This window comes from Amphiura filiformis, chromosome 6 (genome assembly GCF_039555335.1).
Source record: "Amphiura filiformis chromosome 6, Afil_fr2py, whole genome shotgun sequence".
Classification (NCBI taxonomy): Eukaryota; Metazoa; Echinodermata; class Ophiuroidea; order Amphilepidida; family Amphiuridae; genus Amphiura; species Amphiura filiformis.
Genome location: NC_092633.1, coordinates 67,585,113 through 67,611,907, shown reverse-complemented (window position 1 = coordinate 67,611,907; position 26,795 = coordinate 67,585,113). Strand labels below are relative to the sequence as shown.

Sequence of the window (26,795 nt, the reverse complement as noted above, 5' to 3'; positions counted from 1 at the left end):
GTTTTTGCCCAATATAATTGATACAGACATAATGTAGTCTTACCTGTTTTAGGAGTACCACTGATTAATCACTTGTTTGTGTATGGGAGTGTGCGAATGTGTTTGCCCAATGGAATTGATACAGACATAATGTAGTCTTACCTGTTTTAGCAGTACCACTGATTAATCACTTGTTTGTGTAGGTGAGCGTGTGAATGTGTTTGCCCACTGGAATTGATACAGACATAATGTAGTCTTACCTGTTATAACAGTACCACTGATTAATCACTTGTTTGTGTATGGGAGTGTGCGAATGTGTTTGCCCAATGGAATTGATACAGACATAATGTAGTCTTACCTGTTTTAGCAGTACCACTGATTAATCACTTGTGTGTGTAGGTGAGACTGTGAATGTGTTTGCCCAATAGAATTGATACAGACATAATGTAGTCTTACCTGGTTTAGCAGTACCACTGATTAATCACTTGTTTGTGTAGGTGAGACTGTGAATGTGTTTGCCCAATGGAATTGATAGAGATATAACATAGTCTTACCTATTTTAGCAGTACCACTGATTAATCACTTGTGTGTGTAGGTGAGACTGTGAATGTGTTTGCCCAATAGAATTGATACAGACATAATGTAGTCTTACCTGGTTTAGCAGTACCACTGATTAATCACTTGTTTGTGTAGGTGAGACTGTGAATGTGTTTGCCCAATGGAATTGATAGAGATATAATGTAGTCTTACCTGTCGTAGAAGTACCACTGATTAATCACTTGTTTGTGTATGTGAGCGTGTGAATGTGTTTGCCCACTGGAATTGATACAGACATAATGTAGTCTTACCTGTTTAAGTATTACCGCTGATTAATCACTTGTTTGTGTATGGGAGCATGTGAACGTTTTTGCCCAATATAATTGATACAGACATAATGTAGTCTTACCTGTTTTAGCAGTACCACTGATTAATCACTTGTTTGTGTATGGGAGTGTGCGAATGTGTTTGCCCAATGGAATTGATACAGACATAATGTAGTCTTACCTGTTTTAGCAGTACCACTGATTAATCACTTGTTTGTGTAGGTGAGCGTGTGAATGTGTTTGCCCACTGGAATTGATACAGACATAATGTAGTCTTACCTGTTTAAGTATTACCGCTGATTAATCACTTGTTTGTGTATGGGAGCGTGTGAACGTTTTTGCCCAATATAATTGATACAGACATAATGTAGTCTTACCTGTTTTAGCAGTACCACTGATTAATCACTTGTTTGTGTATGGGAGTGTGCGAATGTGTTTGCCCAATATAATTGATACAGGCATAATGTTGTCTTACCTGTTTTAGCAGTACCACTGATTAATCACTTGTTTGTGTAGGTGAGACTGTGAATGTGTTTGCCCACTGGAATTGATACAGACATAATGTAGTCTTACCTGTTTTAGCAGTACCACTGATTAATCACTTGTGTGTGGGGGTGAGACTGTGAATGTGTTTGCCCAATAGAATTGATACAGACATAATGTAGTCTTACCTGGTTTAGCAGTACCACTGATTAATCACTTGTTTGTGTAGGTGAGACTGTGAATGTGTTTGCCCAATGGAATTGATAGAGATATAATGTAGTCTTACCTGTCGTAGCAGTACCACTGATTAATCACTTGTTTGTGTATGTGAGCGTGTGAATGTGTTTGCCCACTGGAATTGATACAGACATAATGTAGTCTTACCTGTTTAAGAGGGACCCCACCTAACTATCATACATGGTTGGCTAAGGTCAAAATTTTTTTATGGTGTTGGTCGAAAGGGCTTTGGGTGTAGATTGTATAAATCCACTTTGCTCGCTCATATGTTACCCGTTGCCATGGTAACGACCCGGAATGTATTTTAGGTGATTTTAGCTCATTTCAGGCTGAAAATGCTGAAATTTGCCTAATAAAGAACGGGCCATAGCTCCATTATTTGAGAAGATAGAAGAAATTTGATTCGATCCTTACAATGGACCATCTATCTACTTTCCAACAAAAAATAAAAATTATTCATGAGGTGTTCGATTGTATCTCTTTTTGACCTGGCAACACTTATAGTTTTGCAATTTTGAAAAAGTGGCAATTTTGACCTATTTTTGAGGTGCAAAAAAACTATTGGCCATGACTCCCAGAAAATTGTAATTATGGTTGTGAACAAAGCAGACCATGCCCCATTCAAAATTGATATAAATGGCTTGGGGGATTATATTAGTAAAGCGGAGTGTTGCCAGAAAATAACACATTTATTGAAAAGGGCTATATTTGACATGGAGTGTTTTTCCCCTGTATTTAAGTAATACTAAACATATTTTTTATGCTTGTGCATCATGTTATCTCACAATTGAATGTTTTTGATCAAGATATTAAATATTAAACAAATTCAATTTCTATTTCGATATTTAAAGTGTTGCCAGTATTCAAAGACTGTGTTTTAAGGTATTTTAGTCAAATAACTACATGTAGTAATTGGCACATATTTAAAAGTCTAAAACCAAATGATAAAGTATAATCACTTGGACTATAAGTCTGAATATTGATGTAGCAGGCCTTACGTCATTCAACAATAAGCTATGGCAACTGCAGTGTTGCCATAAAATAATCCAATGTAATACTTGGTCACATTTTTAAGTTGGTACCCCATTGGTGCACATTTGGAAATTTGGTTGAAATCACCTCCTTTTGCATCTTTTTGGTTATATCTCAAATGTAGTTCAAGAAAAGTATGCAAACCCATACATTTCTGGAAATCGTATGCTTCAAAGATGGCCATTATATTAGTTAGCATTTGAATAATTATACAGGGTGATCGATAGGTAATATATGTTGTAACAAAGTAATTTCACACAAAAAGTTGAATAGTATTATGCCAATCTCATCATTTCCCAGTAACTGAAATTCGTTGGTTTTTTTTAAAAGAAAGTACACAGTTTGCCCTTTCTAAAACTACAACATTTATGTCAATTACTTATCTGTACAATCACTATATTACAGGGTGTGCAAAAAAGCGAACATATGCTGCATATACTAGTCTGAAAACAGAATGAAACTACAAAAATGATTGCTTATTTTACAGGGTGTGCCAAATTTTACCGTAGACTGAGTGAAATGCTATTCTTGAGTGGCCAAATTCCCAGCAGAAATGGTGACAGTTAAATCTACCACTTGAAATCTTGTTATTGCATTGTTTATTTTATTCAAGTCAATTCCATAGATTTCATGTGTATTACAAATGAATAGAACATATAGGGTGTGTCAAAATTATTTTACTAACTAAATATAGCATGCAAGTTATGGCCGACATGTACAAAGCAGGGGCGTAGCAAGAGCCTCGTGGGCCCATGGACAAGAAACAATGAGGGCCCTTTTAGCAGGGCCGTATTTACCATTGGGCCAGAGGGGTCCCAAAAATTGCCCTGTGTATCTTCTTCTTAGCCCACAAAATATGGCAAAATTGCAAAATTTTGCGCGATTCGCGCATATCACACTAGCACTCAGCCCTTCACACAACAAATGTCACCTTCATTTTGGTCTAATAAAATGGCCCGAAATTTATTTCGCGCGCAAATGTTCTAGTAAGATCGGACATATGCTTATCTTCCTCTAATTTGCAATGCTTCTGCCACCACTGTCGATCTTATAGAAGGCACCCAATTTGTAACCCAAACTGACCTCTAGCGTGCAGCACATGCCTTCCTCACGGTGAGTTTGGGGACTCCAAATTTTAGCCAGACCAAGGTAAATTCGGCCCTGCCTTTTAGCAGCTACTTAATCAGTTCTTATTTCATTTTCTCTTTTGCTTGGGGCCCCTTAACCCTCGGGCCCATGGACTTCGTCCACCCTGTCCCCCTGCTTTCTACGTCCCTGGTACAAAGCATGTCAAGTACACTTTTATATATTCTAGGATAATAATTGTAAGAATTACAGAGAATTCTTTTTTCATTTTAAAATTACACCATTCTTATTCCATTTTTATTACTTCAAACATACGCTACATTGAAGAAATGCATTAACCGCATAGCTTCTTCCATTCTCCGACTAATTAGGAGTATTAAGTGACTGATTAATGGAAACGGTTGTGATTCTTTTGAAGAAATTAATATTCTTTCCCCATATGCTCCCCCAAATATGCCCCCCCCCCCCCTCCCTCTGAACATATCCTGGTTATGCTACTGTATCGGCTGGACAAAGGTGGGATAGAGGGCAATGATACATTGATAATCATGTTACTCTTATTTTCTCTTATGTTCATGATATTCACAATTTAATTCCATTTTTTCTTCTTTGTTGCATGATTTTGCCAGTTAGGTTTTCAATAGGCCTCTATTTCAAGGTTTCGATTTAGCATTAATTTTAGGCTGCAGTTTCTTGCTTATTTCTCTTCAATATTTTCTCAATATATTCTCATGCCAGCGCCATCCGCACTACGGTGTTTTGATGTTTATTCCTGTTAATATATATGTTTTCCTAATGTTCATTTGAACTTGTTTTTCTTCAAAGTTGGAATGTTTCTACCGTTCCTAATATCGTTTTTTTATTTAAAAGAAAAGAAGTGTTTAAAAGAAGTGTTTAAAATTCATTGGGAAATGTCTATATAGCCTGTGCTGTGTTTCAACCAAATATACTCACATTATTTAAACATAAATATATAGAGAGCCAATAAAATACATCGTAAAGCCGAATGATGCAAATCCGCGATTGGGCAACTTTTGATGCTTTTCACCTTTGGACAATTCTTTGTTCAATAGAGGAATCAAAAATAAATGAGTCAAGAGGCTAAAATGTCGTTATGCACCGACTAAAAAACGGGGTCAACATTTTGTTCTGTTTGCAGTAGCGTAGCTAGGGGTGGGGACAGGGAGAAGAGTGCCCCCCTGAGTGAGAGAAAACAATTAAAGAGAAGTGAGAGAGCAAGAAAGAAAAGAAGAAAAAGAAAGAAAGAAAAGAAACGGCGCAAGGAGCATATTTTCCCGGGTGTTTTCCACCAAAATTCACCCCGATCATGAGCATGTTAAATAACTCTTGTTAGGAGAAATAGGGCAGACAAATTCATATTATTTGTAACGTTTGCAATGCAGAAGAGCTCAGAAGTGTGTCTTTTTCTGTTAACACAGGTCGTGTATATAGTACATTAAAACATAATACACTTTGTTTAGAATTGAATTCTCAAATTCCCAAAAATCAGGGCATAACAAGGTAGTCTGTAGAAAGAAAGTACTAAATTTGCTTATTTTATGGCAACACTGCAGTTGCCATAGCTTATTTTTGAATGAGTTGAAAGGCCTGCTATACATCAATATTCAGAAGTATAATCCAAGTGATTATACTTTTATCATTTGGTTTTAGACTTTTAAATATGTGCCAATTACTAGTCATTTGACTAAAATACCTTAAAATGCAGTTTTTGAATACTGGCAACACTTTAAATATCAAAATAGAAATTGAGTTTGTTTAATATTTAATATCTAGATCAAAAACATTCAATTGTGAGATAACATGATGCACAAGCATAACAAATATTTTCAGTATTACTTAAATACAGGGGAAAAACACTCCCAGTCAAATTTAGCCCTTTTCAACAAATGTGTTATTTTCTGGCAACACTCCGCTTTACTGATATAATCCCCCAAGCAATTTATATCAATTTTGAATGGGGCATGGTCTGCTTTGTTCAAAACCACAATTGCAATATTCTGGGAGTCATGGCCAATAGTTTTTTTTGCACCTCAAAAATAGGTCAAAATTGTCACTTTTTCAAAAGGGCAAAACTATAAGTGTTGCCAGGTCAAAAAAGATACAACCGAACACCACATGAATAATTTTTATTTTTTGTTGGAAAGTAGAAAGATGGTCCATTGTAATGATCTAATCAAATTTTTTCTATCTTCTCGAATAATGGAGCCATGGCCCGTTCTTTATTAGGCAAATTTCAGCAATTTCAGCCTGAAATGAGCTAAAATCACCTAAAATACATTTCGGGTCGTTACCATGGCAACGGGTAACATATGAGCAAGCAAAGTGGATTTTTACAATCTACACCCAAAGCCCTTTCGACCAACACCATAAAAAAATTTTGACCTTGGCCAACCATGTATGATAGTTAGGTGGGGTCCCTCTTAAGTATTACCGCTGATTAATCACTTGTTTGTGTATGGGAGCGTGTGAACGTTTTTGCCCAATATAATTGATACAGACATAATGTAGTCTTACCTGTTTTAGCAGTACCACTGATTAATCACTTGTTTGTGTATGGGAGCGTGTGAATGTGTTTGCCCAATGGAATTGATACAGACATAATGTAGTCTTACCTGTTTTAGCAGTACCACTGATTAATCACTTGTTTGTGTAGGTGAGCGTGTGAATGTGTTTACCCACTGGAATTGATAGAGACATAATGTAGTCTTACCTGTTTAAGTATTACCGCTGATTAATCACTTGTTTGTGTATGGGAGCGTGTGAACGTTTTTGCCCAATATAATTGATACAGACATAATGTAGTCTTACCTGTTTTAGCAGTACCACTGATTAATCACTTGTTTGTGTAGGTGAGACTGTGAATGTGTTTGCCCAATAGAATTGATACAGGCATAATGTAGTCTTACCTGTTTTAGCAGTACCACTGATTAATCAATTGTTTGTGTATGTGAGCGTGTTAATGTGTTTTGCCCAATGGCATTGATACAGACATAATGTAGTCTTACCTGTTTTGGCAGTAGCACTGATTAATAACTTCTTTCCGTATGGAAGTGTGTGAATGTGTTTGCCCAATTCACTTAATACAGACATCAGTCTGCCGGTTGTGAAGGCTTTAATCCCCTGTCGTTAAGCAAGTTTTAATTGGATTACGTAACTGACATGCTCCTGTAACTGCACTGACATTGGCCAGTGAGGTAAACACACATTTTGGGGACTAAATTAAATTATGATAAAATTTCCATGAAATTTTTATCAACAATGTAAACTTGAACGCCGACTTTAAATCATCGCAATCGGCATTCAACGGGCGAGATGTACGTGAATACGTTTTGTACACAAACCTGATCAATTCTGCACAGAAACAGTGGCGAAAAAAATCACGTTTTCTTGAATTGTGCCCCTCCAGATTTCAGATTTAGGTTGAGACAAGTTTTCTAGAAATTCAGAGAAAATTGCAGGACGAGATCTTGTTACGCATGAAAGAGAAGTACGTATTACTACCGCTATGGAAAATCTCAGCCCAGTAAAATCATCGATCTCAGCGAGATGCATGCTGTAAGTTTTGTACACAAACATGTTCAATTCGGCACAGAAACCGTGGCGAAAACAAGGGTCAAAAATACCTTTTTATTTAATTTTAAACCTCCAAATTTGAGATTTAGGTTGAGATGTGTTTTCTTGAAATTCACACACAATTGCAGGATTATGCGTTTCAGCCAGCGAATGTGTATGGGAGCGTGTGAATGTGTTTGCCCAATGGAATTGATAGAGATATAATGTAGTCTTACCTGTCGTAGCAGTACCACTGATTAATCACTTGTTTGTGTATGTGAGCGTGTGAACGTTTTTGCCCAATAGAATTGATACATACATAATGTAGTCTTGCCTGTTATAGCAGTACCACTGATTAATCACTTGTTTGTGTATGGGAGCGTGTGAGTGTCATTCTCCAATGGAATTGATACAGACATAATGTACTCTTATCTGTTGTAGCAGAAAACATTAAGCAATGTACACCCCAAACAAATATATAATCCGCACAGTCATGCACCAAGATAATATCAGAGATCCTAGAATGTTCTAGGGTCTATGCTATACCCACACGTATACATGCCAGATGTTATATATCCACATAAAAATTACCCAGACAATGTAGTCTTTCCTGTTTTAGTGGTCCCGTTTATGTTAGGAGTGTTTGCGTGTTCTGGTTTCTAATTGTTAATATGTGTATTATGATCGTCCTGTAGTTTTCCTTCAAGTAAGATATCGTATTGCAAGGAAAGGATAAAGACAGAAGGTCAAGAGGAGGTGAATGATAGAGGAAATTCGCGCACAAGATTCAACAATTTCCAAGTAATCGCTTCATATACTTGATAGATGTTTCTGTGAAACAAACCTTTGTTTGAAGGTACATGTGATATTTTATTTGGATTACACCCAACCAAAAGCTTGTTATCTTTATCTGAAGAGTAGCCAAACCGTACATCATAATATATCAACGTTGGCATGTGAGACCCTCCACATAGATAATGGCATAGCAAAACTATTTACCATCTCGACCAACGAACACCAAGTTCAAAATAAAGCATCAAACATTTAACCCACTGCTTTCATTGAAGTTGCATCAGCAATGGCGGAATCCAAACCTTTGCAAAGTTTCTTAAAAGTTACGTACATTCTCAATAAAATAAATGGTTAATGTTATTATTCATATCATCTTAATTTATTATATAATAAAATCCTAGATGGTATTCATGTTAAATCTTTTTGCATTATATCAGCAACCTCTTGAATTCGTAAAATTTTTCCAATAATTTTGCTTTATTTTAAGATCTTTCAGTGTGCCTATAAATTATAATTAAATCAATGAACAAGTATGACGGTGTCACAAAAAGTTGGAACGAATCTGAATATCATTCGCAGATAAAAGGTTTAATAACATAACTGTGTCTTGGTTATGAGGCTAGCACGAGACCGACTGGATGTAAACACAAGACTGCCTCGTCATCATCATATGCATCCATGAGGAAGAGCCTGGTATAAAACATCACGTAGTTACCATCCACGCTTTAAAAGAGTGCGTCACATACACACAAGAAGATGATGAAATATACAGAGGACTGTCGGTAGATGGAGATCGTACATGTAAGTAAATTTTCTTCTGTTGATTTTAGTTTGGATAAAGTACTGTATTTGAATAAGACCAAAATTTTAATGTAATTTTATTGAAAATATTACTGCATTTACTGTAGATTTATTGAACTACTGATTTTGTTGCCTAATTGAATATTTAAAAAACAACTAGATGGATGATTTTGAATAGCTTAGTCTTGTATTGTTAGTTAACATTCGGCAAATGATTTCCCTTTTAAATTGAAATGTAACTCGTAACTTCAAGTTTATTACCAGTTCTTTATTCGTAGAACCATAAATTCGTTGGTGGAAAGTAATAAGTGGCACCAACTTCTTCGTACATGCCTGTTATATGAATTTGAGGTAACATTAATGAAGTAATATTAAAGTTTTAATAAGATAATACGCTCAGGTAAAGTCTCATTGCAAGCAAACTTAGGGCAGGTGTAGTATGGGAATCTTCATGTTATAGTATTGTGTCGCACAATTTGAAGGTCATTTTAAGGTCATGTGAGGTCATCTGAGGACAAATTGATATTCTTTTGGTTAAAGTTTCAATAACATGCTCTCATGTGAACAGTTCACATTTAATTGCAAGCAAACTTGGAGTCAGTTGCGTTTTCACGAAACTTGTTACTTCTAGTTGAAACTCCCATACACAAACAAGTGATTAATCAGTGGTACTGCTAAGACAGGTAAGACTACATTATGTCTGTATCGATTCTATTGGGCAAACACATTCATACGCTCACATACACAAACAAGTGATTCATCAGTGGTACTGCTATAGCAGGTAAGACTACATTATGTCTGTATCAATTATATTGGGCAAACACATTCACACGCTCCCATACACAAACAAGTGATTAATCAGTGGTACTGCTACGACAGGTAAGACTACATTATATCTCTATCAATTCCATTGGACAAACACATTCACAGTCTCACATACACAAACAAGTGATTAATCAGTGGTACTGCTAAAACAGGTAAGACTACATTATGTCTGTATCAATTCTATTGGGCAAACACATTCATACGCTCCCATACACACACAAGTGATTAATCAGTGGTACTGCTAAAACAGGTAAGACTACATTATATCTGTATCAATTATATTGGGCAAACACATTCACACACTCCCATACACAAACAAGTGATTAATCAGTGGTACTGCTAAAACAGGTAAGACTACATTATGTCTGTATCAATTATATTGGGCAAACACATTCGCACACTCCCATACACAAACAAGTGATTAATCAGTGGTAATACTAAAACAGGTAAGACTACATTATGTCTGTATCAATTCTATTGGACAAACACATCACACACTCGCATACACAAACAAGTGATTAATCAGTGGTACTGCTAAAACAGGTAAGACTACATTATGTCTGTATCAATCCCATTGGGCAAACACATTCACACGCTCCCATACACAAACAAGTGATTAATCAGTGGTAATACTAAAACAGGTAAGACTACATTATGTCTGTATCAATTCTGTTGGACAAACACATCACACACTCTCATACACACACCAGTGATTAATCAGCGATACTGCTCAAACATATGAGACAACATTCTGCTATCTGTATCAATTTTCACCAAAAAATATAATCGATTTTTAATGTTATTATGTCGCTGCATGAAAACTTTATTCAGCTTCGAGGACAACAGAACAATTTTTGTTTGCCTTATATTAAGGGTACTTATTGTTTTTGCGTACAGTATAGAGAGGGCCAGGAGGATTTACTTTATCACAATAAAACGTATTTAAAGAAATCAAAGACGTTTTGGAATGACTGACGTAATTTTAAACAATGAAAAAATGTTGATCCATCAAAACATACATTTTTCAAAATGTGCGCCACTAAAAAACCACGCCGAGTGATTGATTTCTCCTGTTTGTATTGTGCTATAAACCGATCAAAGAAATAATGTCGCTGTTTATCAGAACCAAATGCAGTACCGATTAAAGTTCAGAACTCCATTTTGAACATTTTGGCGAATCTTGCATGATAGAATACTAGTACCGTTTTATTATATTGCTATCTTGATTGTGGAACTTTATTTTGGACATCTAACTACTTATATTATTTCTCGTCTTTCTGCCACTCGCTATCCAACTTTAATTCAAGTTTAAATTGAAGCAACTATTGCAACAAAGTTTTTTGCCATCGGTAGGCCTACGTCCTAATTTCTAGACAAACAAACTTGTTTATCCAGCCTAATGTGGACATGTTTGAAACATAGGGAAGGGCCGCAATCGATTTGAAAATTGAGAAAATCCCATTGGAAAATTGCCGAAAACGGTTTGTGCCCCCCCCCCCTAATTCTTTTCTGCATGGCTGTTTCTGTTATTAACTTACGCCCCTCTGGAATCACGCCTTGAAAAGCCCATGTAATAACCGTAAGTTGTCCATTAGGTGGAGGTACTAAAGGTAATTGCAGACAGACGTACAATTGAATTGGCTATGAAGCGGATAGATGTAGCTGTACATCCTCATGATAAAGATTATTCAAAATGGTTTTTATCTTCTTTTTTTCTTTCTTTGTTTTGAGTCTGGCTCGCCACACTACTTAGTAATAATAATATATCTGGCATTCAGTAGAGGTCACAGGACGGTGAGGAGGCAGCAGGATACTTGGCGCATTCCACTGACGCACTATGTTTGCGTGAAGATATTTATACTTGAGAATCCCGCCAAGCATGCTGGTTTTAACTGTGTTACCCAAAGCTATTTGGCGTGTATTTATTTTTGTGCTTTCATCTTTTAAAGTTACTCAAAATCACGTGAATTCTTAGATGAATAAGCAAAGTTACAATGATGGTCTGGAATCATCTTTCAGTGTTTGAAATAATCTTGGGGAAAACAGCAGCAGTATTTTGGCAAGTACTCGGGCAAGTATTAAATTAATGTGACGATGCTGGATAATCGTCGTTGGTGTTGCTGTTGTTCTTCTCATAGATAGTGTTCTTGTTGTTCTGATTGCTGTTGCTCTAAGTGCCTATTGTTGTTTTTATTTACTTGTACATTTATGTTCGCATCTGGTTCAGGAGTCTAGCCATAAAATTGCGACGAGCCATCTGGTTGCACTTCATATGCCAACTTACGTACCTCGTACACACTGCTATCTCTCTCGTTACATCTCGGATGTAAATGGCTCTGTAATAATTAGAATAGGCAAACAACACTAGACTCATAATGGGCACGCTTTATATGTGAATTTACGCGAGCCTAAGTTGGGACGTTGTAGCAAACACCGAATAATTTACGTCTAAAGCCAAATACACTAATGTTTGTATAAAGTAATAATAATATAATAGTAACTCAGTTTTCAAAAATGCCTCCTTTGGGCCCCATGGAGCAGATCATGTCACATTTCAGCTTACAAACCTGAACAGTGACGGTGGAGGCATTACAAATGGGGGGAGGGGGAGGGGCAGTGGCGTATCCAGCACTTTTTCAGAGGTGGGTAAGCCAACTTTATAAGGGGGCAAAAGGGCTATGGCCACTGGGTCGGGGGACGAGAGCATTTCGTTTTAGTTTTACTTGGACTTTGTCACGCGAAAAAATTCAGACTTTTTAGCGCCAAGGTCACAGGTGTGATGTGCCATTTGATGCGCCAGTGCGCGCAAAGCGTGCGAAATCTTGCAAATTTTACCCTATTTGGGCCCCAAAACACAGCGCTTTTCGTGCTAAAAATTAGATGTACTGGGTAATTGGGACCCATGGAAAAAAAAGGGTCGTGTCCCCCGCTTCCGCCGCCTATGAACCTCAATGAACACGGCTAATTGTGATTGAAAATGCGTTTGTTATAACTATCTTAAAGTGTTTAAAAAATAACAATAATTTTGAGAAATATTTGCACTACTGATTGTAAAATACTTTCTCTCATTCTTTTGCAGATAACGAAGACACGTTGATATATGGTTTTACACTGACGTTTTGTAGTCAATTGAACACAAACAATGACATTTGTACCACCTACAGACAAGACTGGACGTTGTTATTATGGTCAGAGATTTTCAAGCAATCCGGAAAACGAAGACATTAGATCACTATTAAGGGAAGGTGACACTGCAGAGAATTCGCCTCCTGGAGCAACTGGTACAATTTGCGATGCAAGTGGACCATCCTCTGATAGTAGTGAAGCACATGGTGTCAACGTCGAGATTGCTGCAACACACCAGGAAGCGTCGCGTGACCGTGCTTTGAGAGTTTTACGAAGGGATCTGGAAACCTCGAGAGGTTTAGAAAGACATGCCAGTGGTGCCTGTGATCGAGATCGACCAGGACGTCCTGATCCATATAGAACCGCGAAGAGATTGAGACAAATTGGTCGAATTCGAAGTTTGGACGAGTCGAGTCTTGGTGGTTCCGAGGCATCGGGTGGTCCACCTAGTCCTCACTCTGGTAGTGCTTTAAGTACTGGTAGCCGCGACAGTCTTTCTGAGTTAAATAACCCTTCTGGCATGTCTGCAGGAGACTTAATTCCCCCATCCGTATTCTCGGATGAAGATGTAGAAGATAGATCATATGGAGACAGTTCAACTACATCTAGCTCCTTTTGGAGTGCGCCTGTTTATGACAAAGCTAAAGTTCCAAGTATCTTAGTGTCAGGGACAAATGAAGCAGCTTCGAACTCAAAAACTGCGTCAAATGTTGTCACAGACCCTAATCTCGCGATTGAAATGGATAAAGAATACACTGGATGTACATCAGTTTACCTGCCACACTATGCAGGAGAATTGATCTCTCACTTCAATATCATGAAAGAATCGGGGGAACTAATCAATACCAAGATACATGTAGGCGGTCTAACATTCACTGGACATAAGCCATTGCTTGCAGCTGGAAGTCCATACTTATCCAATATTATGGAAGGTTATAACAATAGTTGTAGCAAACCTGTCGAATTAGAGATAACCGATCTGCGCGCAGGATTGGTTGGACAACTTGTAGACTTCATTTACACTGGTAAAATCGGTATTTCTAGTCAGAATGCCCAAGAGTTGCTTCAGCAGGCTTATAATAAGAAACTCTTTTTGGGTAAATCTGTTGAGCTAGCATGTAGCGAGTATCTTATGGGCCAATTTACAACTGAGGGCGGAAGTGACACGTCGTCAACCACAGGAATGGCTTCTTCAGTGTTCTCAGCCGAAGATGACAATCAAGCCTCTTCCGACAACTTATTTCATGATCGCAATTATTCCTTGGAAATCCTGTATTGTTTGAATAAACAACGACAACAGAAGAAATTCACAGACTTAGTGCTTAAGATTGAAGGATGCGACTTTCATTGCCATCGGGCTATTCTCATAGCTATAAGTCCATATTTTCGAGCCATGTTGACTTCAGATATGAAAGAGGCGATAGAGGAAGAAGTAACATTGCACGACATACGTGCCGATATTTTTAAGCGGTTGCTGGATTTTGTCTATACTTGCAAACTCTATTTGAACGACGAGAACGCGCAGGATATCATGGAACTCGCCTGTTTTCTTCAGCTTCTTCCAGCAATATCAGCTTGCGCTCATTATCTCAAGGACCAACTCGCTGTTTCCAACAGTCTTGGAATACTCAATTTCGCCTACATGTACAACTGTTCCGAGCTTTATGAAGATGCAATGAACTTCGCTTTGGAAAATTTCTCCGAAGTAACAAGTTCTGACGAATTTCAAGAGCTGCAACCAGCGATTCTGTCAGCTCTAATTTCAGAAGATCGTTTGAATGTTAAGAAGGAAGAGAGTGTATACCAAGCCGTCATGTTATGGCTGAGATACAACATAGACGAAAGACTTCCACAGCTTCCATCCATACTCGTTCACGTCCGACTTCCACTGATAGACCCAGAATACTATCGGAAAGTGGTAGAAGCAGAAGACCTGTTGAAACAGTCTCCAGAGTGCGAGGAAATTGTTCAAACTGCGATTAAACTTCGTCAAATATCTGGAAAGGGTAGTATGCAGTTGCCCGATATTCGATTGAAGCTTCGATTCTCCATGAAAACGCAGGTACGATTTACAGTTATTTTAGGTTAAGGGTTAAAATGCAACTGTTTGGAATTTGAATTTTCACACTAAATTTGTTTTAAATTATTGCTCATTTACGAATAGTTATTAATTCACGGACATTAAAAAAAATCGCGCTTTTTATTTTAACCTCATGTTTAACGAATCTACACTTCAAATTTCTCAGGACACCTCGGATGCGTTCTGGATTCGTCTGAAGTGTTCCAGAGGAAAATCTGCATTTCATGATTAAGCCCAGAAATCGATATGATTATGTGATTCTGTCCAAAACATAAATTTGCAGTATATGCGGTGTCTTTATTAAAGCGTGTGCCTGAGTACGTCAGCGCTTTGAGCGAACACTAGCGATTCATTTGTAGCTGCGCCCAATGAAATGTGTACTGACACTGACGTTACTGCCACATCAGAATGATATAATAACCTATCGCGAGCCACGCCTTTTATCTTCGTTAAGACACTCCAATGTTCCATTGTTTACATCAGTGTCATCCCATCAGGCTTTTCATTCGATTTACAAATACTAGAATTGCAATTGCAAAAACAAACCAGAAAGAACAATTTAAGCTTTTGAAGCGGCCCAAATTTTGGGCCAAAATGACTCAAACCTCTGGGATGATCTATTAAACATTGGCCCATTACCTCTCATGAGTATATTGAATATGGTGATGGTTTAGTCCACATTATGATCCGATTCAAGATAAATATTTTTAAAATGTAGGATTTTCATCTCTTATTGGTTTATTAGGTTATGGTTATTGTTGGTGGATACGATGATGAACAACAATGGATACGAAATGTATGGAGCTATAATCCGAAGAGTGATACATGGGATACACTCGCCGATTTCCCGGGACGGAATCGCCGCTTCGGATGTGTTTCTCTTGAAAACGACATCTATGTGGTAGGCGGACAGGCGGACCACGGTGACCATATGTCTGAAACGTTATCTGATGTCTGGCGATATGACCCTATCACAAACACCTGGTCGCAGGTAAGTAGTATTTTTTTAAAACATCCAGAAAATGTTCATTTCTTTTCCTACCTGCTAGAAATATTGAAATATATCTTGTTCTCGTTTAAGATTTAAGAAACCGAATTTCACGAAGAAATGTACACTAATTTACAGTACTGTTCTTCATAACATTGTTTGTGCGGTGTATATGCTCAAAACATTGTTGTTTAATTAAGCAAGAAGACGTCGTTTAATATGACCACAGATATTGGAACACATGTGACTAGTTGCCACCTCAAAAGACCCGCCACACTGTTCCAATATCTGTGTTATGACACGGTGTAAATACTAAGTTTCAAATAACGTACATAATGCATTACACAAAATGCACGTCAGCTTGTGTCCAGCAGTGGCCTAGCCAGGTTTTTGGAATCTGGGGGGGGGGTCATATTTTGTCGGATGTTTTGCCATATATTTTTTTGCCTTTTTGCCCAGTGCACATGAATAAGCCTGCCCTACTGTATTGTTTGAGTTGACTCCTATGGACTCATATGCAACTTTTAACACTGTTTAAAACGGTGTCTTTTTTTACATAATGAACTATTGTGACGGAACGCAATGACGTGTGACGCTACAATTTGGTCCATACGTGTAAAATAAATAAGGCTACACACATCTTTTTACATATTTTTCGATTGTTTTTAAAAAGTATTTATGAGGAACTTATAAGTTGTGGACCCTACATATTGTTGACGCATTTTTTTAGTCAGGGCCCGGCCGTTTATCGACGGCCTCAGATAAAACGACGGCTATGATTGGGGGGGGGGGGCACTTCCCCGGCCACCTCTGACTACGCCAGTGCTGAAGGCACTGCTGCCAAAGCCATTTGTAGTCAGAAGAGCTACCCGCTCCAGCTTGTCAATGCATTGGCATGCTCTGCTCACAGTACCAGTTTCTAGAACCATATCTACTGGCAGGACCTTCATCCATACTGCAGTTCACGTTTGGACCTACCAGATGGAGTAGTCGGGGGCATATCTGACAACGGCGCATCATCCGTCAAGAACAGAGTGCATAAGCATCTATTTCACGTGTCTGATGCGGTTACTGTACCCCTTCACTCTTGTTGTTCCAGCTGTTGTGAACCACTGACTGGCCCATGTGGTTGTCTTTTATAGTGCCTAAGTGCCTTTTATATAAGTTCTTGACCTGTGTCACTCCTCATGGGCAAGAAGAAGAAGAAGTGGAAGGGGAAAAAGGTATTTGATGCATATCCGATCATACGTTATGCAAACGACGACAGTGCACAGTATGAACAAAATGAATTCGAATACTGAACGTTCTTCAATGCCAGTATTTCTAACACTTATAATAATAGTGTATTTCCCATCTTTCACATCTTTGTATCTCTCTATAGGTTGCCAGTATGAATAAGCCACGGCATGGTCATGGGGTCGCAGTGCTTGATGGAAAGATTTATGCAGTCGGTGGCAAAATGGGCTGGGCGAAACGATTCAACGATGTAGAACGGTACGACCCTCCACGAATCTCTGGAGCTGTATCACCAGGATTAAAGGTATGGTATACTTTTAGTAAGTATTTGAAATAAGATTTAAGTGTCAATCAAATATGTTGTTCAAGGCCGACTCGTTGATGAACCCAAAAGTGTGTAAAGGCCAGTCATACTGCAGGTACTGTCCATTTTCCTATACACAATACACAGTGCTCTCACCATTGAGGTGTGACCTCTACAAACAGTGTATGTTAGAGGTATAGGGCATTTCCTAGTTAACGCCACTGTGTGAAAAATAACCGGTCAATATTTATTGTACTCTCTGAAATTTTAGGAAATATAGTTTTGTAACATGTCCTAAATTTTAGCTAATTTAAATATTTGGAAATATTCGCACTTCGGTGTTTTAGTAAGTGGGCACGGCATGGCCTGCAAAATTCCCTGTGTAAATCGAAATTTGTACTTGCTGTCAATCAAGAATAATGTATACATTACATGTAGGCTAAAAACTGAGTATGTGGGGCATCTGCAAATGTTCGTACCACCCTGATATGTAAATGACAGATAACAGGCTACAGCAAAAACAGCTCCCATATCTGTCCATAACTTTGGTCAGTGCAGCGAGTCAGGGATTTCAAGTGGGTGATTATTGATTGGCAAGTGCCATATTGGGGCATAAGTGCAGTCCACCATTCAATGTGGAGGATAGGCTAGTTTGCCGGAATAGTTTCCTATTACTGCAAAGGTCGAACCATGTTTGCTGTGCAGTATAACTGCACTATGTCACTGTATGCAGTAGTTCTTACTTATTTTGACATTTGTCTTACGTTCTTGAAGAAATTCATTATATAGAATAGTATCCAACAATTATAGGGAAGTTCATCTTGGCAAAACCAATTAACAAGATGAACTCCTATCTGACTTTAATAACAAGTACACTTATTCGAGTCATGTGATTTGTTTAAAGGACTTTCATTTCACTTATAACGATTAACATTGTATCTTTGATAAATAAACAGGTAGCTACGTGGAAAAACCATGCTGTACATCACTTGATGACAAGCTCTACGTCAATGGCTACTTCTACCGTGATCCAGACATAATGCATTGCTACAACCAATCAGAGAACGCTTGGGATGCAATGTACAGTTTTAAGCGCCATCAAGGAGATGGAATAGAGAATGCAGTAGTTCTGCATGATTATATATATTTCATGGTCTACCGTGGATACGACAACTATGTAATTGTCTACAACCCCAGTACAGGTATGTTCGTTTTGGAATCAAACTACTAATAGCATTTCGGGTTTCCCAATGCCACAGTAGCATGTCTAAAAAGGTAGCAGAGGTAACACTATATAATCTTATGATTTGTATCACTGATAGATTTCAAAGAACTTCAATATTGCAAGAGCTAGGCTATTCCCATAGAATTAGAGAAGGAGAACCAGGACTCGACCGCCATCTTGATACAGGCTTGGAGCCATAGACTAATCAGACTGTTTTCCAACAGTCAAAGTCTCTGCGCATTGTATGCTGTGAATTCTCGCATATTCATGCGGGCCGATCGTTTGATCGTGCCGTGTGTAACAATCAAGGAAGAACAGATGATTAATTGTGTTCTCAACTGATTGAGTGTCCCAGGTTAAAGAAGAAATAAAACAAACAAACAAAATTAAACAAAATAAAATACTGCCCTCATTATCGGGTGATGCTGAAACTTTGATTGCTTGTACGCGGTCTGTTATCTTTTTCGTCCATGAGAGTGCACTACACTAAATCCTTCCGCATTTGGTGTAACCCTTCATAGTTCCGGTAAAAAATAGCGCCTATGCGAAATATATCGGCGTCCCAAGGGAACCAAATTTGAGTGACTCTTGGTTGTTTTGATAAAAACGATAGAATAGGAGCTCAACATTACAAATCTGTTCAGAAAATGTTCCGAATCGAATGTACATGGGCAATAGGCCCTCGGAACAATATCATGGCCAGAACTGGTAAGGAGGCGAGAGTGTCGGCTGAAATTCGGGATGGCGCTGTTCAGGAGTTCGTATCTTTTAAGCTTGTCTCAACTTGTCCCAAAAATCAAATTTAAATAAAAGTTTAATCTTTATTTAAGACGTTGATTCGATCAAAATATTAAAAATGTTGTTACATGGGGTAGAAAAACAAATTTACTTTCTTGTATTTTCCCGTGTATTTCAATGGGACGATTATTTAGTGGTGTGCGCCCTTCGAAGACTCATTTTTTTATAGGCTATGGACATGCTTAATACCTGATTTTAAGTGCCAAAAAGTTGAGATTTTTGTCTGAAACTGATGTCTTTGCAAAAAAAAAAAGATCTGTTTTCTATTTCCGTCTACAAATACGCGATTTCATTCTTAAACGCACGAGAAATTTGCTTCAAAACACAAGTTCCCGTCGAATTGACAATTTAAGACCGGGCTATTGAAATTGAGCTATTTTGGCCACAATATCATAGAAGTGGTCACTTTTGATTATCTCGGTGCAGAAAAAATGAAACATCTTTGGAATTATTTTGATGCAAAATGTAATTATAAGATCAAAACTCAATTATAACCGTTTTGAAAATAATCACTGAACCTTTAATTGGGTCTCAATAGACATTTAAAGTCAAGGCATACTATATTACGGCCTAATGATGGAAAAATGACGGCATTTTTATTATATGACCAAATATTCAATTCCCAAGAGAGAAATTTATCAAACAATTCTAATGATGGGGGTTCTTAATTTTAGATCTTGCAATAATAATACACACAACTGGGAAATTTAACATTTTAGAGTGTCAAATTGACGTTCTATCTACCCATACCCCCCCCCCCCAACTTTACGCACATGCATATTTGCACGTCCTTATATTATGCATGATATAAGAGTGGGGGGGGGGTGAAATGATCACATGTCGCTTTTCGGTCATGTTATATTTGTGATTGTACATATTTTTAGTAAACAAAGTCACTTTCCTGATGTTAATGGGATTATAAATACAGTTTAACATGGTCAAAATGTTGCTCTGGCCCTTGAATGCCGAAAATTGCGAAAAGTATCATATTTTTCACCCAGTCCCAGCTTGTTTGGAGCCCTGTTTTATAACTTTGGAGCGACTAGCGATAAAAAGCAATTTCACTTTTTTAGGATGTTGACCACTGATTCCAAAAATAAAGAATATCAAAAATATTTTTTCTTAGAAGAGTGCACTACACTAAATCCTTCCGCATTTGGTGTAACCCTTCATAGTTCCGGTAAAAAATAGCGCCTATGCGAAATATATCGGCGTCCCAAGGGAACCAAATTTGAGTGACTCTTGGTTGTTTTGATAAAAACGATAGAATAGGAGCTCAACATTACAAATCTGTTCAGAAAATGTTCCGAATCGAATGTACATGGGCAATAGGCCCTCGGAACAATATCATGGCCAGAACTGGTAAGGAGGCGAGAGTGTCGGCTGAAATTCGGGATGGCGCTGTTCAGGAGTTCGTATCTTTTAAGCTTGTCTCAACTTGTCCCAAAAATCAAATTTAAATAAAAGTTTAATCTTTATTTAAGACGTTGATTCGATCAAAATATTAAAAATGTTGTTACATGGGGTAGAAAAACAAATTTACTTTCTTGTATTTTCCCGTGTATTTCAATGGGACGATTATTTAGTGGTGTGCGCCCATGAGTCACTGTGGTGGTATATGGAGTCCGGGTTCTCTATTCCAGATAAGTTATACCATCTGAAGGATTCCGAAATTTCGAAATCCGCACAGTAAGAGAACGAGAAGTTTTGAAATCCAGGAAACAAACGTACTATGTCGGGTTAAGGAATACAGTTGTAAACAGAAAACCTGGATTTTTAACATCACAATAAGCAGACAGGACACAGAAAAAGTGTTCTAGAAGACAAACAAAAAACAAAATACCAAATTTTCTTTTTTTCTTTTTGCATACTTTCCAAACCTTTCAAAAGTACAACACCTGTTATATCAGTAGTCTATCATTCAGTTAAAACACCTAAAGAGATATTTGACCGGCAGTTTATTTACGCGCCAGACAATAAATTCCATTTGCCTATTCCCGGGCCTCTTCCAAGCTCTAGGCTGCATTGTTACAAGACCGGACCCAAGTCAAGTCAAAACATTTACACAAGAGTCACAAGCATGACAAGTCTCGAACATTTAGTCAATATAAGGCATATAATCGAGAACAGGTTATTGGCGAGTTAAAAAATAGGCGAGTTAGAAAAAGGCGAGTTAAAATGGCGAGTTACCCCCTGCAGTGTTTTCCGGAAAGTCCACGTGGCGAGTTAAAATGGCGAGTTACCCCCTGCAGTGTTTTCCGGAAAGTCCACGAGGCGAGTTGTGAATTTCCGGAAAGTCCACGAGGCGAGTTGTGAATTTCCGGAAAGTCCATGCGGCGAGTTGTGAATTTCCGGAAAGTCCACATGGCGAGTTGTGAATTTCCGGAAAGTCCATGTGGCGAGTTGCGAATTTCTAGAAAGTCCATGTGGCGAGTTGTGAAAAATGCAGTTTTGGTCAAAATTCAAAAATTATTATTTAAAAAAATTGATACCATTAATGTATTCTTTGACTCATGTCCGTTCCATATTATACTTTATCATATAAATAGATATCAGCCTTGATTTTAAATACTGCAATCAATAGTTATTACAAATACCATTAATACTGTACAAATGTGCCTAGGCATTATGTGTTTTGACTTTGGTACATACAATTTGATTTTTTTTCTGTGTGTGCAGTATGTCCTAACTAGTTTTTGATGGTAAAAACAAAAGGATTTCAGTATCAGTAGAATGCACAGTGACCGCCACTGATGTTGATGAAAATGTATTTGTATGATTTTTAAAATTGTTTATTTCAAGAGTAGTGAGATATGATTTGGTTTCTTTTATATTAGTGGTTGCTTGTATATCCGATTATTCATGGTACATAAAATAGTTGAGTAATCAATCAATTGACTGATTATGTGTTGTGCCCCTTTGTGTTGTGTTTTTTTAAATATAGTGTTTAAAAAGTTTTATGACTTTTATTTGTATAACTTTTTCGGATTTTATTTATACTAGAAGAAGAGGGCAGCCTATGCACAGGTGAGAGTAGCACTGCCTCTAATATTAATTCCCAAGATCATTGCAAGCCCGAGAGAAATATATGATAAATGGAAACTGATTTTGCTGATTTTGGACTAGCAGCTTTAAAAAAAACAGTACTTAATAATACACTGTGACATTTTTAATTCACTGTTGGAACTTCATCATAGTGTTACTGTAACTCGCCACTTGGACTTCATAGTCTTGCTGTAACTCGCCACCGGGACTTCATAGTGTTACTGTAACTCGCCACTGGGACTTCATAGTGTTACCCATGGAATATCTAAAATAGCCTGACTCTGTGGGGGTAACTCACCTTTTAACTCGCCTTTACCTAACTCGCCCATATTGTAACTCGCCTAAAACATGCTCTCCATATAATCGGTATAGCAGAGCTAGGTGATTTGCCAATTAAAGAGGCTTAGTCGGTTTTTCATGTTTTCCTCTTAGATTGAGGCATACCATTAAAACAATATGTTGCTCCAGTGGCCGGGTTTTGATTTGAGAAGCCAAAACGTGTACAATTTTCCGGGACAACAATGCCCCATATGATAGTACATACACTTCCGGTGTTACCACAAATCACTACGTTATGATTCACCATTTTAATGAAAAATATCTTAAATCTTAGGCATTAAATGACACTGCGGTAATGAGAAAATACGAGTTTTCTTCTGATATAAGTCTATATAAGGCGAAAGCAGCGAACACTTTTAATCCCCGGATTGCCTTTGTCTATTCTATTTTTAGTCGTCATCTAATAATTGCAATGGCCAACTCAAGATTCTTCTCTATTTATATTTCAGGAGAGCATGTCAAAGGTTGCTACATGCCAGATGGGAAATACCTCTACTCATACGGGATGACGGTCATCGGAGATAAGATATACATAGCTGGAGGTTCCAAGCTAGATGCTAGCATTAATGTCGCTTACATCCAATGCTATGACCCGGCACTAGATATCTGGGGTGTTGTTGGTGCTCTTCCAGTTCCGCTCTGTGAACATGGCTGTGTTTCAATTGAAAAGTATATTCCAATGAGCGACTGAGTCCTGCAATTCAATACTGTTAAAATGTCAAAGACTTATTAAGGTTAATGTCAGAAAACCATAGTTAAGTGTAATTTAAAATCACAAAGTTAGTCTATTATCGTATTAATTTATAATTTCATGTACTCTTTCCTATTCGGTATACACATGCCGTCGGTTTGTTAGTAATTAAAGTCTTCACAAAAAGTAATGCGGCGTTATAAATACGCATAGCTTCAGAACTATTGTATTCAAAATATTTTAACATAGACAGAAGGAGGGTTTGTTTACTCGCATTTTGATACGCCATTCGTCACAAGTAGTGTTTTAAAAGAAATATACCCGAATTTAAAACAGTTTAAAAGTTGCCGTTTACAGCGATCAATGCTTATTACGCAATCATTGTGGCATTGTAAAACTCGCCAATATCTTCGCGCTGGATTAAAATCAATACAAATTTACCTAAACTGCAACTTTTAAATGCGTGTTTTTTCTTTATTATTGCCTATAATCGTAGATACTACATGTTGTAGGACACATTTTGTTTAGTAGTTTAGTGGGGAAATACAATAGTGTTGTATTATTCAATTAAGTTAATTACAAAAATTTACTATAACTCACATAGTTTGAAATTAAAATTTTTGATTTCGTAATATGCCTCATGTATGATATTTATATCTAAGCTATCTCTCAAATGCATGATCGCTGTAACATTATCACAATAATTTATGATGCATCTTTTGTAGTAATAAAACACGGATTTGAAGCATTGTTTGTAAGCGTTCTATCCCATTGTTATCAATTTATTTACATCTTGTTTGTAACTTCTCGGTTAAATACTATGTTGTATAGATGATGTGACTTCTGACGTCAATGCCTGACAGTATGCGCACGCATCATCACAATTTCCATTGTTTTTTGCCTGGCAGTATGCGTGCGCATCATATTTTGTTCAGGGCTCGTGTTTTTAAAACTCCCGCCACATCACAATAAGACTATTAAACAGTGTAGTGGTTGCATGGGGTTCATTCAAGCATAAAGATGATACCAGTCCCTTGCCTTTGTTGATAAACATTGAGGTCACCTCATCAAAACATGTATCCATATAATTGCAATGAAGTTTACTTATAACACATTTTTATTATGCCATATTATTCATTGAATGTTTACGATATCTGTGTAAAGTGACCAATTTAATTTTGTCAATCTGTACTAGTTCTCAACAACTTCATCATATTTTCAATTTAAACTACAGCCTGTCTCAAAAAAAAATGTGCAAGTGAAAATACCGTTATGACATGATGCTTATATCAACGTCAAGGGCGCAATCTTAGTTCTCAAATACCGTCTGTTCTGTTCACTTTGCTTGTTTCAATTACGAGATATGTTTATTTAACAACGAAAGGGTAAAATCACAATTGTGCCACTTTTACTAGGGAAGAGAGCTGTACATGTAAATCAATGATAGCCGATGTTGATGCGTTCTCTCTCAACAAGTAATACGTGTTCATTAACCTATAAGTGTGCAATATTTGTTTGTCTTTTATGTCTTTTAAGACTTAAAAGTGACTAAGCATGCTAAGAGAACAGTATTTGCCATGATAAAATCATTGACATGTATTTAATTTGAAATATCTATTTATCATTTAATCTTTTTTAAGTAGAAAAAGAGCACCATTATTCCTGCATCATGATAAAACAGTAAAAAAATGGTTGTATTGTATAATTGAAGCATTCTTTTGATTTCACGAAGGAACTCTTGATAAACTTGATGCTATCACTGCAGTTATTTTCAGTATTTTGCGTAATAAAGATTATTACAGCATTGTCAAAGGCCAATGTGTATAGAGTTGTCTCTATCCAATTAAAGAAAATAAAAGAAAGGTCTAAAATAATCAAAGCCAAGTCCCTGGCATGGGATGAGTCGTACATATTCATGATATTTGTAACGTAACAAAACCTTCCTACCCCCACCCTTAAAGTCTAATGGTGAGTCCTTAATGCCGTGCATGTTCTCAGCGACGATATGGAGATTGTCACGATTGCGTTCTTGAATCTCGATTGCAGCTTTGAACGACTTCATATACGGATTAACATGATTAACCTGGCGTGCGGTTTCTTGCAGTGTATCAATTGTTGCGGATTCAAGATCAAGATTGTGCAGTAATCGGTTTGAGAATTCATTATCGGTGTCATGGAAGTATATAACCGGGCAAATTTCGGTACATTACCATCAGTAGGAAGAAGGGTGTCAATATGATACATTTTGCCCTGCATTGTTACTGTTGGACTGTATCCGTGCTGTATACTTTCACGTCCGACGCCATGTGAAGCCAATGACAGAGAGTTGTTATATTTTCGACGTTTGTTCAGAAATTTAGGTTGTTGGTAAAGGTTATATAACTTAGGGTGGTGGTGGAAATGGGTCTAGTTTGACCTTTCCATTTGAGCAACATAAACCTGACCTTTCTTCTTAGCTCTTCTTTCCATCGAAAATCACTGGGCATGCAGTTGTATCAAAAAGGTAGTTCATGATGTGAGTCTACTGGTTCAAAGTCACTTTCAAGAAAATCAGCTGTGCCTTTAATGACTCCCAATTTTCTGTGTCGAGCGAGTGCTTCTGTTGCGTGACGGAGACGCTGTTCTTGAAGTTGTTGTAGCCGAGTGTGATGTTCTTCCGCAAATTCACTGGCTCGCACTTCGGTAGCGTGCTGTTGCTTTTGTCGTAGCCGAGTTTAACGTTCTTCCGCAGATTCTAACTTCGGCATCATGCTCTGATGTTCTTCCGCAGTTTCGCTGACTCGCACTTCGGCAGTGTGCTGTTGCTTTTATTGTAGCCGAGTCTGATGTTCTTCCGGAGTTTCTCTGGCTCATACTTCGGTAGCGTGCTGCCGCATTTGACGTAGTCTTGTTTGTCGCTGTTCTGTTGTTTAAAGATGTCTAGATAATAGACTTCAAATATGCAGCAGGGTTTTTTTCCCGCGAAAAGTGAAACGTACCATGCATATAAATAATAAATGTTGAGTAGCTTGCAAACCAAATAATTATATTCAACGACACGCTGCTACAGATAGACAATCTTTGCAGTTATTTTGCGTAATAAAGATTATTACAGCATTGTCAAAGGCCAATGTGTATAGAGTTGTCTGTATTTAATTTAAAGCCATATTATAACATTTTCAAACAAAATAGATTAGCATTTCTTTGCCATAAAATGTTAGCTTTTACTGTCATATATATCCTCTTTTAATTTGGAGCCGAACAACTACGGCAAAGCAAAGAAAATTTGAATTTACTACCAGCGCACATGTCG

At 37.5% G+C, this 26,795-nt stretch overlaps 1 protein-coding gene across 1 annotated transcript; it reads left to right on the top strand.

Moving 5' to 3' along the window:
• Window positions 1–9,426: 9,426 nt before the first annotated feature.
• Window positions 9,427–25,342, top strand: LOC140155889 (kelch-like protein 38). The gene is given in 7 exon segments (XM_072178889.1): window positions 9,427–9,529; window positions 12,751–14,859; window positions 15,623–15,868; window positions 17,247–17,367; window positions 17,370–17,405; window positions 18,362–18,607; window positions 23,262–25,342. Coding segments are annotated over 6 exon segments (2,937 nt in total). The 5' UTR covers window positions 9,427–9,529; window positions 12,751–12,813; the 3' UTR covers window positions 23,504–25,342.
• The last annotated feature ends 1,453 nt before the right edge of the window (window positions 25,343–26,795 follow it).